The 13,341-nt window shown below is 45.7% G+C and overlaps 1 protein-coding gene across 1 annotated transcript in view; it reads right to left on the bottom strand.

Annotated features, from left to right (window-relative positions):
- The window catches only part of MIPEP (mitochondrial intermediate peptidase), a 108,095-nt gene extending 96,136 nt beyond the window's left edge, over positions 1 to 11,959 (bottom strand). The window contains exons 1-3 of the mRNA XM_075919264.1: positions 11,714 to 11,959; positions 8,870 to 9,043; positions 2,108 to 2,196 (exon numbers count right to left, since the gene is read on the bottom strand). Coding sequence (XP_075775379.1) covers positions 2,108 to 2,196; positions 8,870 to 9,043; positions 11,714 to 11,875 — 425 coding nt within the window. The 5' untranslated portion in view covers positions 11,876 to 11,959. The remainder of the gene's footprint in view (positions 1 to 2,107; positions 2,197 to 8,869; positions 9,044 to 11,713) is intronic.
- Between the last annotated feature and the right edge of the window lie 1,382 nt (positions 11,960 to 13,341).

The following is a 13,341-nucleotide window of genomic DNA, read 5'->3' as shown; positions in this document are numbered from 1 at the left end:
AGATAAACCATTGTGGACAAAAGACTTTCTTGATAGCTTCCCCCACAATCCTGAAAAGGATACAGGCACAATCATATGTCCCATCACAGCTTGAATGCTAGGGGAAAGGAATAAAAATCCCTGCTAAGGAACAACTGGTATATTCACACTGTCAGGACTCAGAGGGGCAAAAATTCCTAAACACAGGGGTCCCCAAGATCTATGGCTCTGCTTAGCCCTGAAAGACATAAAAGCTTGCCTATTATAGAAGCATATAGAAAATGGCACCTTTCAAACTTGAGATTGTATTTCATTTGCGTGTGTGTATGTTTACCTGCTTTAACTTTGTAATTAACGCATTTATTTTTCCTGCTTAATAAACTTTTGGTTAGTTTGTTATACAATTGGTTACAAACACTGTCTTTTCTCTGAGATCTGAGTACAACTAACCTGAGGTGACAGAGACTGTTAGTAACCTGAATACTGTTAAACCAACGAGGAGTCCTCTGGCACCTTAAAATAGGGATGTTAGATAGTGTGTAATTGAACAGTCATGTAACCACACAAAATTTTAGCTGTTACACAACTATTCAACAGTCCCCAGAGATGGGGTCAGCAGCCAATGTGCTCCCAGCTCCATTCCCTGGGAGCCCTCTGACACCCCACACTGATGCCTCTAATACAGAGGCACCAGTGCGGAGTGGCAGCAGCCCCTATCTAAGGGGCACCCGAGCTCCCAGAGAGTGGACAGAGGCTGCTCGGTGGCAGCAGCTCCTGCCCATAGGGGCTCCAAACTCAGAGACAGCAAGGGGAGTGGGGGGAGCAGGAGCCAGATTAAACACAGATTCTCCTCAGCACCAGCTCCATGGTGCTGCCTCTCCTCCCCGCTTCACACCACTGCCTCTATTTGTGGTAGCAGCCCTTGTCTGCAGAGGGCCCTAGCTTCCTGTGGACAGAAGCTGCAACTCCATCTCCCAGAACAGCCTCTGTCTGCAGCAAGTCTGGGCCTGCTGCAGGCAGAGGCTGATCTGCAGTAGCAGCCCCTGTCCGTTGGGGGTCCAAGCTCCACATGGACAGGGGCTGCTGTCATCCCGGGCAACTGTAGTGCAGGGTGGCAGCATAGGCAGCAGTGCAGCGTGGCAGGCAGCCGGTCCATGAGGGGAGCTGGGTTTTAAACTGACTCCCCTCATGGACTGGCTCCTCCTGCCACTCCATGCTACTGCATCTGATACAGAGGAGGAAGCTCTCCAGGAGTGGGACCAGGAGTGCACTGGCTGCCAGCCCTGCCCCCGGGGACTACTAAATAATCATGTAACTGCTAAGATTTCACGCAATTACATGACTATTCAAATACCCAATATCTAATATCCCAGGGTGAATTATGGCTAATTTGGGAGGTCTTTGGTATATATATAAAAAAAATGTACACTATGGTATCAAATTTTATAGAGCCATCTGTCTTTATCATAACGCAAACAACTTTTCAAAACTGATTCCCAGTGTATTCTCAAAATCTGATTAAAATACATATATTATTAATTATTTATTAGTTATTTATTATTAATAATAATGATACTTTTTTTTAGAGTGAGATTTCAGACTGAACAAATTTTCTCAAGAGCAGTAAATTTGACAGCATAGCACTCCAATATAGATAACTAATTGGACACAGCCTCAAATTTTAACTCTATATTCTAAATCTCAATGGAAGATTTTCCTCCCTTTTTTCATATTCCGTCTTACACTATCAAAATCCAAGTGATCAGTATGCCAGAAAAATAGGTGTTCAGTGCCTTTAGATTTGCTATCTCTAAATTACACAGACTTCTGAGACAGAAAATAAACTGACAGAAACTTCAGAAAATTTAGTTCCAAGACTTTGATGAGTTCCAGTGGCACAGACCATCATAGTAAATTAGGCAATGAAAGTGTTCCACATGCAACTTGAAACTAAAAAAAGAATGACCTTACACCAGACACAGTAACAATGAATCTTTAAAAAATAATTTAAAAGTTGCTATATTCCAAACAAAAACATCCAGATACATAACAATAAGCAACACAAATTATGTGCTGAATAATGCATTTTTTTTCAGACTATTATAGCAACATAATGAACAAAACTTACTTTTCGACCATGGTACCAATGTTTCTGCAAGCTTCTTCAGCAGCCTCTCTGAATGCAAAGTCAGGATGGGCAATTTTCACAAAGTCAGCCTGACACAGTGGAAAAAGAAGAGTGGTGGTGATCGAAAAAGATTGTCCATAATTTAAAACATTACATTCAAGTTAATATTTAAAGAAGAGTTCGCATTTACATAGCATGGATTTGCAAATATGTTTAAACTTCCTAAACAAATAGGGGTGTGTTTTTTTTTTTAAATGGCAGTTCCACTCAGTTTAACACATATTTCCACTATTACATACAATCTTTTTTAATTGAGCAGTTTCACATATATTTGTCTTCTCAAAACCAGAATCTGTTAAGAATGTGTCAAAAGTCATTATTTGCTACAGTTTAAATTTCACTCCAAAGAAAATATATTCACTTGTCTTTTTTTTATTATTATTATTTTCAGCTAGGAATGTACCATAGAAAAATATTTTCCTTACAAGAAACACTCCAAAACAACGGTCCCCCTGAATCTTACTGCTTAAAAAACTCTCTATTATACTAAATTATAGAAAAATAATGTGCTTTTTTATACTGTTTTCAAAATGTGGCATAGACCATTTACTCCTAACAAACATGTTTTAAGAAATATCTTAAATATTGCTGCTATAAACATCACACACTTGATTGAAAAGTTTTTACTTAGTTTATAATTCTAAAGCTTTAATCTGTCATCAAAATTGGATGAAAACCCATAATGAGACATTTTGCAAAAGTTCTCTCCACCATTTGTACAGAAAAAGACTCATGTCAGCATACTACTGGAAGATGTGTCGCATAAGATTTAAAGGATCAACGGAGACTTTTAGTAAAATAGGGAATCCTGCCTTGAGCACTGCGACATATTTCGTTCCAGCCTCACCAGAACCTCAATCCTGCAAATACCCAAATGCTTAAGTTCACATGAAAAATTCCTCTGAAATCAATGGAATAGCTCATGTGTGTCTTTGTAAGAAGGGATGTAAGCGATAGTCGAGTAGCTGACTGCCTGACTACTTGCTTCCCTCTCACAGCTGCCTCAGTATTGGGGGGAGAAACAGCTCCTGTCCATGGGGGGATCCCAGCTAACCACTGCTGTACCCGGTACAAGCCACGACTGAATAAGCCCAGCTCAGTCCCAGCTTGCGCCAGGTCTAGGACCAGTGTTCCTCTGCATTTGAAATGTAGTCAAATCCGGATGACACAGTAGTCCCACACCTGGCATGAGCTGGGATTGCTGAGTCTCAGCTTGCGCCGGGTCTGGAACTTACCCCCATAAGTTGTTTAAATGTAGTAGGAGCTGGACTGCCTGCATGCCTGGCTCCTATTACATTTAAACTACAGAGCCACAGTGGGGGGAACAGAGTGCCTCCCCTTATCGACTACTATGCAGTCGATACAATTTGTATTGGCTACATGATTAGCCAATTACCCAGTTCTTAACCTTATTAGTAGGACTACGGCTCAAAGGCCCAATGCTACAAACTGTTATCCATATATCCAAATAATACTTCCTCAGTTAATGGGGCTATCATATGAATAAAAACTACACACTAGGTCCTGCTCTACACTACATGGGAAGGTCGAAGAAAGATGTCCAATTTCAGTTATGTAATTTACATTGCTGGAGTTGATGTATCTTAAATCCCTGTCTGTACAGCTCCCGTCAGCTTTCCTTATTTCTTGTGAGGAGCAGGAGAACTGGCGCTGACAAAGGCACTTTGAGTTCTATTAAGCGGGTCTATACTTCAGAGGGTCTACACTCACTGAATCGAACACCAGATGATCAACTGCAACAGCACTGATCTTCCATGTAATATAGATGTGCCCTAAGAGCTTGCAGGATTTGGCTCACACTTGTGAATTCTCTGTTGGACGATGCCCACCTCAGTGGTGACAAACCTAACAGTGCCAGCAATGATGCACATTTTACTTTTCTTATCATGTATGATCTTGTGGCCTGCTTTATCTATGAAATATTTTTAAAATGGAAAAAATAACTAAGAAATTTCAGTCTTTCAAATGTACTAACATTTTTCAGATACTGCAAGAAACACTTATCTTGGTTTTGAGCTAAGCCGTTTTCATGTTATTATGCTAAATATTTACCATATTTCATTACTTTTCATGGCATGTCATCACACTGATTTTTCAATATTTTTATATATACAAGAATAGACAAATTTTGCACAAGGCAATAAATTGCTGAATAATTCACTTTATTCTCATAAGGTTATATTTGGATTTAATTGAAATATGTGAAACTCCTTTCAAAAGAAAATCGGAAACTAAATATGATTTAATGTATAATAAAGCATATTTTTATAATCATTCCAAAAAAACCCTTCATCTTTACATTAAGTGTTTGAAGTCATTTTATAGATTGAATTTCCAAAAATGTACAATTCCATCTCCTAATTTGTTCACCTAAAATATGCCTCAATATTTTGTGCACTTATTTTACTTACGTACTAATTCCTTTATTTTGGTGATAATAGTATTTTGTGCATGTCAAGCATCTAAGCAACCAATTATTTAACTTCCACATGCAGCAGAGCTTTTGTGAGCACAGGAGTGTAGGCACTAGGCAGGGAAAAGTTATCATGCAAAAAAATTAAGGCACACCTGCGGACATACAGGTTTGGAGGCATCTTCTAAACATTTGGATCTATTTCCAGGCTGGCTTGGAAAAGTATCAGAAAACATGGATAAAGTAATACATGCTCTTTTTATTCAGGACAAGTACAGGCAGTCCCCGACTTACGAGCACAGGCACGAGTACAGGCAGTCCCCGACTTATGTCGGATCCGCACTTACGAACGGGGCTTTTCTCGCCCCGGAGCTCACGGGCGGCGGGACCGCCCAGAGCGCAACGGTCCCGCCACCGCATCCTCTGAGGCGAGAAAAGCTGCTCCGGGTCTCCCTGGTGTGCTGGGGGGGACTCCCCAGCACAGCAGGGAGACCCGAGCAAAGCCGCACAGGCGGCGGGACCCCGCTGCCCGCGCGGCTTTGCTCCTTTGCCCCGGAGCAAAGCCGCACAGGCGGCGAGGTCCCCCGCCTCTGCAGCTTTGCTCCTGTCTCCCTGCTGTGCGCCTCCGCCGCTTTGCTCGGGTCTTCCTGGTCTGCTGGGGGAGGAGGGCCCCCCCCCCCCCCCAGCAGACCAGGCTTTTGTTGCGGGACGCCTGGGGTAGAGCAGCTGGGGTGCTGCCGGGTTGGTCCTGCGGGGACCTACCCAGGAGCGCCCCAGCTGTTCTGTCCCAGGAGTCCAGATTCAGCCGCTGTTGAAACTGATCAGCGGCTGATTCCAGGAAACCAGGGGCAGAGCAACTCTGCCTAGGGCTTCCTGTAGTCAGCCGCTGATCAGTTTCAGCAGCGGCTGAATCTGGAGCCAGTTCCGACTTACGTACAAATTTCAACTTAAGAACAAACCTATAGTCCCTATTTTATACGTAACCCGGGGACTGCCTGTACCTCTAATCACTAATAATAATCAAGAGATACTAGTGAGGCCTCAACTGTTTCTAGATGTATAGATGGCAGCAAAGGCCAAGAGTGTGTTGTACTTGACAAGAAGTTTCCTCTCAAACTCAGACCTCATCCTAATTACACATGCCTTTTCCCCCTCTAAGTTGAATTGCTACATCCGTTCCTCTTGGAGCAATACTTCATGCCCACCTGAAAATTTCATTTAGTTCAGAGTATGGCTATCTACTTAGTAAATAGTACACCACACATACAATGTATTACACCTGTGCACACAAACTGCACTAAGTTCTAGTTTATTTCGAGGTGTATCAAGCCCTTTATGGCTTGTATTCCATTTATCTGAGACATCACCTTTCTACATGTTAACACCTGGGACAGTACAAGCATATTCTCTTGTTGTGTGGTTGATATAAATCTAGATTAACACAACTGGGTACAATATGTATTTTTAGATTTTGTTCATGCCCCTAAAATCATGCAATATAACCTGAAAAAAAAACTAATAATGTGCAACCATAAAATACTGAAATATTAATGAAGTAAACTTTTATTATATGTATTAAAATTACATCATAAAAGTTCCTTTGCAGTAAACTTTACAGTAAATACATTCAACTTATAAGACCACTTTAAAAAATTATTACCATAAGCAAAGTAAAATTAAACCTCATAATACCAATACATGCTTCAATTACAAGGAATTGTCATGGTCATAACTTCATTATGAACAACCCACTCTGGAGAGTATCATGATTTTTACACATCAGTACATATTGAGGCAGTCTGTGGAGCTAGGAGATAAGCTCCCCAGGTAAGTACCACCCCGTATCCCAGCTCCAAGATCCTACTCATACTCCTGCTGCCAAGGGGCTGCCTACACTGCCCCAGTGGTGGCAGTTAAGCCTAGCCTGGGGACAGGCTGAGTTGCTCAGGCGCCACCGTGCCATTTGCACCAGCCACCACAGAAGTCACTGAATCTGTAACTTCCATGACCTCGATGATAAACACAGAGCCTTACACATAATAAATGTGAGTTAAGGGGACAACACTATTAACATTCTCCTGTTGGATAAAATTGGGTGTAAGAATGGCCATGTTGGGTCAGAACAAACGTCCACCTAGCCCAGTGTCCTGTCTGCTGATAGTGGCCAATACCAGATGCCCCAGAGGGAGTGAACTCAACAGTTAATCATGATGTGATCCCTCTCCTGTCATTAATTTCCAGACAGAGGCTAGGGACACCGTTCCTACCCATCCCTAATAGCCATTGATGGACCTAGCCTTCAGGAATGTATCCTAATCTTTACCACATCCTCTGGCAAGGAGTTTCAGAGATTGACTGTACACTGCATGAAGAAAAACTTTATTTTGTTTGTTTTAAGCCTGCTGTATCAGAGGCAGCAGCGTAGGGCAGCAGGCAGGAGCCGGTCTGTTCAGGAAGACGGATTTTAAACCCGTTCCCCTCGCGTATCAGCTCCCGCCTGCCACCCTGCACTGCTGCCTGCTGATACAGAGGCAACAGTGCAGTATAGCAGGGGGTTCCCAGGAGTTGGGCTGGGAGTGCACTGGATGCTCACCCCACCCCAGGGACTATTGAATAGTCGTATAACTGTTACAATTTGATGAGGTTATATGATTACTCAATTACACACTAACAAATATCCCTAATGTAGTTAATATGACTTAAGCTCCAATGCAGACATCATTAGGTTGACAGAAGAATTCTTCCACTGAGCTAGTTACCACTGTTTGAAGAACCCCTTACATCGCCCTAGTAGTAAACTACAGTTGCACAGTAGTAGCATTTCTTGTTTAGATATACCCCAATGTGGCGCTCTCAAACTTTTGTATTGGTGACCCCTTTCAGGGTATGTCTACGCTACCCCGCTAGTTCAAACTAGCGGGGTAATGTAGTCATCCGCAGTTGCAAATGAAGCCCGGGATTTGAATTTCCCGGGCTTCATTTGCATGAAGCCGGCCGGCGCCATTTTTAAATGCCAGCTAGTTCGAACCCCGTGCCGCATGGCTACACACAGCACGGAGTAGCTAGTTTGGATTAGGCTTCCGTGGAACGAGGAGTACAGCTAGTTAGGATTAGGAAGCCTAATCCAAACTAGCTACTCCATGCCGCGTGTAGCCACGCGGCACGGGGTTCAAACTAGCCGGCATTTAAAAATGGCACCGGCCGGCTTCATGCAAATGAAGCCTGGGAAATTCAAATCCCAAGCTTCATTTGCAACTGCGGATGACTACATTACCCCCGCTAGTTCGAACTAGCGGGGTAGTGTAGACATACCCTCACAGAGCAAGCCTCTGAGTGGGTGCCCCCTTATAAATTAAAAACTTTTTTATTGAATACCATTATACATGCTGGAGGTGAAGTGGTATTTGGGGATGAAGGCACTCATGATCCCATGAGGCAGGGGTGGGCAATAGTTTTTGATGGGGGGCCACTCCCAAGAATTTGGAAAGTGGTCAAGGGCGGCACTCTTCCATATTAATGGAGGAGGTGCAGGGTCTGGGATGGAGGATGGATGAAGAAGGAAGCTTGGGGTAAGGGAAGGAGCTTGGGTGAAGGAGGCAGTTGTGACCTCAGGCACTGGACTGGGGTGGAGGGGGTTGGACTGTGACCTAGGGCAGGGAACTGGGGTACAGGAAGGGGTGCAGCAATTTGGGTTGTGAACTAGGGCAGGAAGGGACTGTGATCGGGGGCAGGAGACTGGGATGCCAGATCTGGGAAGGGATATGGGTACAGGAGGAGGGCAGAGGATTTGGGTATGTGGAGTGGGGGGCAGACAGTTGGGGAAGGGAGGGACTGGGCTGCCAGAGGTAGGCTCTTGCAGGAGACTTACCAACCAGCAGGGATTATGCTGGGGATGGGAGCAGCTCCTAAAGCTTCCCCCTCACCTCTGCACTCACAGTTTTTAAAGAAAAAATGCCCCATAGCCGTGTTTCTGAGCTGCGTGTGGGTGGGTTGAGGCAAGCGGGGAGCCTGCATGGGGCTCCCCACAGCATCCATAGGCCGGATCTGGTAGCTTGGTGGCCTGGGCTGTATTTTGCCTAGGCCTGCCATGAGGAGTCACGACCTATAGTTTGAAAATCTCTGCCCTATGAGATTCATCACTTTGTGGCTATAGACTGAGTGTTGTTGGTACAAATAAAGTTTATAAAACAAAAGTCTGAGCTAAGATAGAAATATCCAAATAAAAAATAAATTTACAAGAGAATATCAAACTTAATAATAAATCTTACCAAGTCTGCTACTCTGCACAATGCATCTGAAAGCAAATCAAAGATCATTACTATCTGTGGTCCAGGAGGTGTAGTACATGCTTTCTGGACCAGCAGTTCTGTTTCTTGTAATGCTTTTTCTTGTACTTCTTGAAATCCTTCTGGAGAACTCAATTCTGGAACACCAAATAGACCCTAAAATACCAATTAGAGGCTCAACATACAGTGCAAATAAACCAGAATAAATAAAATATAAATAAAATCTCATTTTTAATCTCTCAGTTTCAGATTTATGAAACTGACAGAAATCAGAATAAAACATTTTTTTTATATAGTATTATAATACCAACAACTATAAAACCCTTGCTAAAACTTGGACAATTCCATTAATCAGCATACAAACTATTTCTGCAATTACAAAACAACGTAACTTTTTTGACAATTGTGTTAAAAAATGGGCATTTGATATTAAAAATTTCAAATTATTTCTGTTTTTAAGCATTTGGGTGCCACAAATTTTTGAACAGCTACTTTTATGCTTTAAAGCAGGAGTGGGGAACCTTTTTTGGGTCAGGGGCCTCTGATTCAGGCTTTTAAGTCACTTTAAACCAGACTTTTTTGAAAATTTTACACATGGTGTCAGCACCTTCAGCTGCCTGACTTGGAACTTCAGGGAAGGAATCCTTTATTTAGCACATTGTGGCACCACTGGATACAAATAATGAATAAAAAAATAACGAAGAACACGGTTACTAGTATCTGGTCTACCAGTTTCTTAATTCCAGGTAATTCAGCATTAAAGCTCACTGCTGGAAATCTACCTTATGACTCTCTCTAACAAAAATGAATGACTTATAAAAAAAATCAGCTTGTACACAAAACAGTAAAACAGCAGGCAAAACTAAGTTGTTTCATCTCCAAAATGTCAGCCATTTCAATAATCTTCACAAACCTTCTGTTTGAAATGTTCCTATTTGAATTATATGATCATAGAAATTTTAATTCAGAAAAACTAATTGCAGTTAAATGCAACAAAAAGAAATATAAATTAGGAAAAATAATTCTTATTCCATAGATCCTAAAGACTGTTCCAGTACACAAGACCAAAACTGTCTTCCTAAAAATAAAGTTCCTAAATCAACATTTAAGCATGTTTGTAAGTAAAAGCAGCCTGATATATTTAGGACCCACACTTGAGACATTCAGACCTAGTCTACACTACATCAAAAAGTCAAAGTAAGATATGGAACTCCAGCCAACGTATCTTACATCACATTTCCACTCTGTCCACACAGCAGGAGGCTGATGGGAGCAAACCTTCCTATTGGTTTCCCCTTACTCCCCATGAGGATCAGAAGTACCAGTGTAGGCGGGGGCAGCCTCTGAGTTTGATTTAGTGGATCTATACTAATACAGATGCACTAAATCGAACTCCAGCATTGATCTTCGATGTAGTGTAGACTTACCCACATGGATGAAAATTTTGGCCAGAGTGGATCCTAGGTCTGAGTCCTAGGCAGAGGTGCACAAATAGAGCTGTGCACTGCTCTCACACGCAATCACCATTCTCCCCAGTGCCCACTGGCCAGGAAACAGCCAATAGTAGCATGGAACCAGTGCTCAGGGTGAAGGCAGTGCGCAGAGCCTAGGGGCTAGCCTCACTGCCAGACACTTCTGGGGTCCAGTACAGTCCGTGGTGCCAGAACAGGCAGGAAGCCTGCCTTAGCATCCCCCATTAGTCACCTGGTCACCCTACAGTAAAGCAACCCAGTGCCTGGCATTCCACGACCCAGAACTGGGTCACGACCTGTACTTCGAAAACCAATGGTTACACTACGGCCAATGTCACTTACATTGCCCGGGGTGTGAAAAGTCACTTTCAAGCAATGCAAGTTACATCAACCTAAGCACCGTCCACACTGGAGCTATCTCAGTGGGAGATGCTCTCCAGCCAACACAGCTTCCACCTCTGGTTGAGATGGAGTAATATGCTGATGAAAGAGTGTTCTCCCATCAGCACTGCTTGTCTTCACTAGAAGCAGTGCAGCTGCATAAATGTACTAACTCACAAACATAGACTGGGCATTTTCAGACTCTGGATCATGGCTTTTAAGGGTCAGCTGTTTAGCTGGCTGCGAGACACTTTGTTTACCTGCGCCTCCATTGGCAAGAACGATCACAGCTCCCATTGACCACAGATCACCATTTCCAGCCACAGGATTTGCAGGAAGCAGCAGCCGTGATCGCCCATACCTATGGAGACACAGGTAAAGCATCCCACACCTAATAGCTTGCCCTTACAAGCTGCGACCCAAAGATTGAAACCTTTGGCGTAGACTAGCCCTAAGGGACAGCAAAGCTCTCCCCCAGTGTTGTTGTCACAGGCTAACTTCACTGTAGTGCTATAGTGGTGCTGCTGGATCTGCACAGCATTAAAAACACAGACTTGCCCTAAAGAGAGAGAGTGTGAAGCAGAAACGAATTGGTAAACTCCAGGTCAACGGCGCGGTGCTTTGCCCTGCAAGCCTGCCAGGGTGCGAGCTGTACTGCTCTCTGGCTGCCTGGGGGAAGTCGCAGGAGCAATCCTGGGCCCTTGCTGGGCACGATTTTCCGGGCTGTACAGCGCGTAAAGGCAGAGGTGAGCATAATGGTGTCTCCTGGCCTTGCACGATCAACCAAACGCCGCCCCCAGCTCCCTGCACCGGGGCTGAGTGTGCCCCATGGGCAATCGCTGGGCGTGACCCCAGGGACACAGCGGAGCGCCCTGCCTGGGGGTCGCACACAGACAAGAGGCCTCGGCGCGCCTCATGGGCTCCGCATGGGGGCAGGACACCGGCCTGAACCCGCCGAGCCCGGCCCGCTCACCGTGCTCTGGCCCCTCGGCCGGGCGCGCTGCTGCTGTTTGGCATCGAAGGCGGCGCCCACCGGGGACCAGCCGGTGCTGACCCGCCTCCTGCTGCCCCCTGCCCAGCCCCGCACGGCGCGGCGCAGGGCAGCGGGCAGCGCCCGCCGGCACCCGGACAACATGGGGGGAGGCGGCCCGGGCTCGCGGGCAGCTGCAGTCCCGAGCGCGCGCAGTCAGTTCCGGCTGCCGCTGAGGGGAGGCCGCGACACGGGCGGGTCCCTCCCAGCGTGAGTGAGGCGGAGCCGGCGCGGCAGGGGCGGAGCCTGGGGCCAGGCTCGCTGCGGGAGGAGCCGGGCCCTGGCGGGTGTCTCCCGCCCGGTGTCCGTGGAGCTGGGTGAGGAATAACCCAGCCTCCGCCGCGGGCCACACGGACTCCCTGGCCTCAGAGCGGGCTGGTGCCTGAGGGAGAGCCGGGGGGCACCCCATTTGGCAAGTCGGATTTGGGGGGGGGGGGGGGCAAGAGGGGGCCGTGCACCTCCCGAGTGCTATCACGGGTCACCGGCTTTGCCTGCTCTACCGTGGGGATGTAAAAGGTTGGGTGAGGCTTACTCGTTCCAGTTAATCAGTAGAGGCTGGAGCAGCTCTCTGCTCGCCATAGGCACAGGGGCTGCTCCAGCCCTGAGGGGCCCACCTGAGGCAGGGGCTGCTCTGGCTGGAGACGCCCCAGTCCATGTCAGGCCTGTGCCCTCCCTCCAAGTTACATGCTGTGGCTCCCGGAGAATGAGCGGGGACATAACTAAGCTTCCCCTTCACTCTATGGCAGCAAACTTTGCTTTCGGTTCTGCAGTATTAAGCTAAGCAGTATTCTGTGTGGCTATGTCTAAGCTGGTGGGTTATTGCGGAAGAACAGCTGTTATTCCAGAAAGCGTGCGTCCACACTGCCCGCCCGCTCTTGCGCAAGAAGATTTACGGTACGGCGTGGTAAGAGAGGGCTTGTTGTGCAAGTACTAAGCTCTTTTCTAATAGGTGTAAGCTCTCTTGCGCAGGAGCTCTTGTGCAAGAGGGCAGTGTGGACGCTCAGCAGGGATTTCTTGCACAAGAAATCCCTATGGCTAAAATGGCCATCAGAGCTTTCTTGCGCAAGAGAGCATCCACGCTGTCATGCATGCTCTTGCGCAAAAGCACAACTTGCACATTGCAGTGTGGATGTTTTCTTGCGCAAGAGTTCTTGCACAAGAAGCCTTGCACAAGATGTTCTTGCACAAGAAGCTGCCAGTGTAGACATAGCCTAGCTGTGTGTAACTGCTGAGATTTTTAGTGGTTACATGGTTACCTTTTTGCATGACTTTTTAAATCCCTAGTCTACACCTGAAATTTAGATCCATCTTAATCAGCAGGTTGAGAAATTTCACTCCATTGGCATCATAAATCAAGTCAACTCCAGGGTAGCTGCAGAAGGATTCTTCTGACAACCTAGCTTTCTCCTTTCAAAGAAAGTGAAGTGTATCAAAAGAAAGCCTCCTTCTCTTGATGTAGGAAGTGTCTATGGCATAGTGGTAGGTGAAGGGCCATAGCTGCATGCCTGTAGTGTAGCTGTAATCCACACAAATTGTCCCATGTAGTGGCATTTAGACCACAGCAACACACA

This window comes from Pelodiscus sinensis, chromosome 1, assembly GCF_049634645.1.
Source record: "Pelodiscus sinensis isolate JC-2024 chromosome 1, ASM4963464v1, whole genome shotgun sequence".
NCBI classification, from domain to species: domain Eukaryota; kingdom Metazoa; phylum Chordata; order Testudines; family Trionychidae; genus Pelodiscus; species Pelodiscus sinensis.
This window is presented reverse-complemented; position numbering and strand designations above follow the sequence as displayed.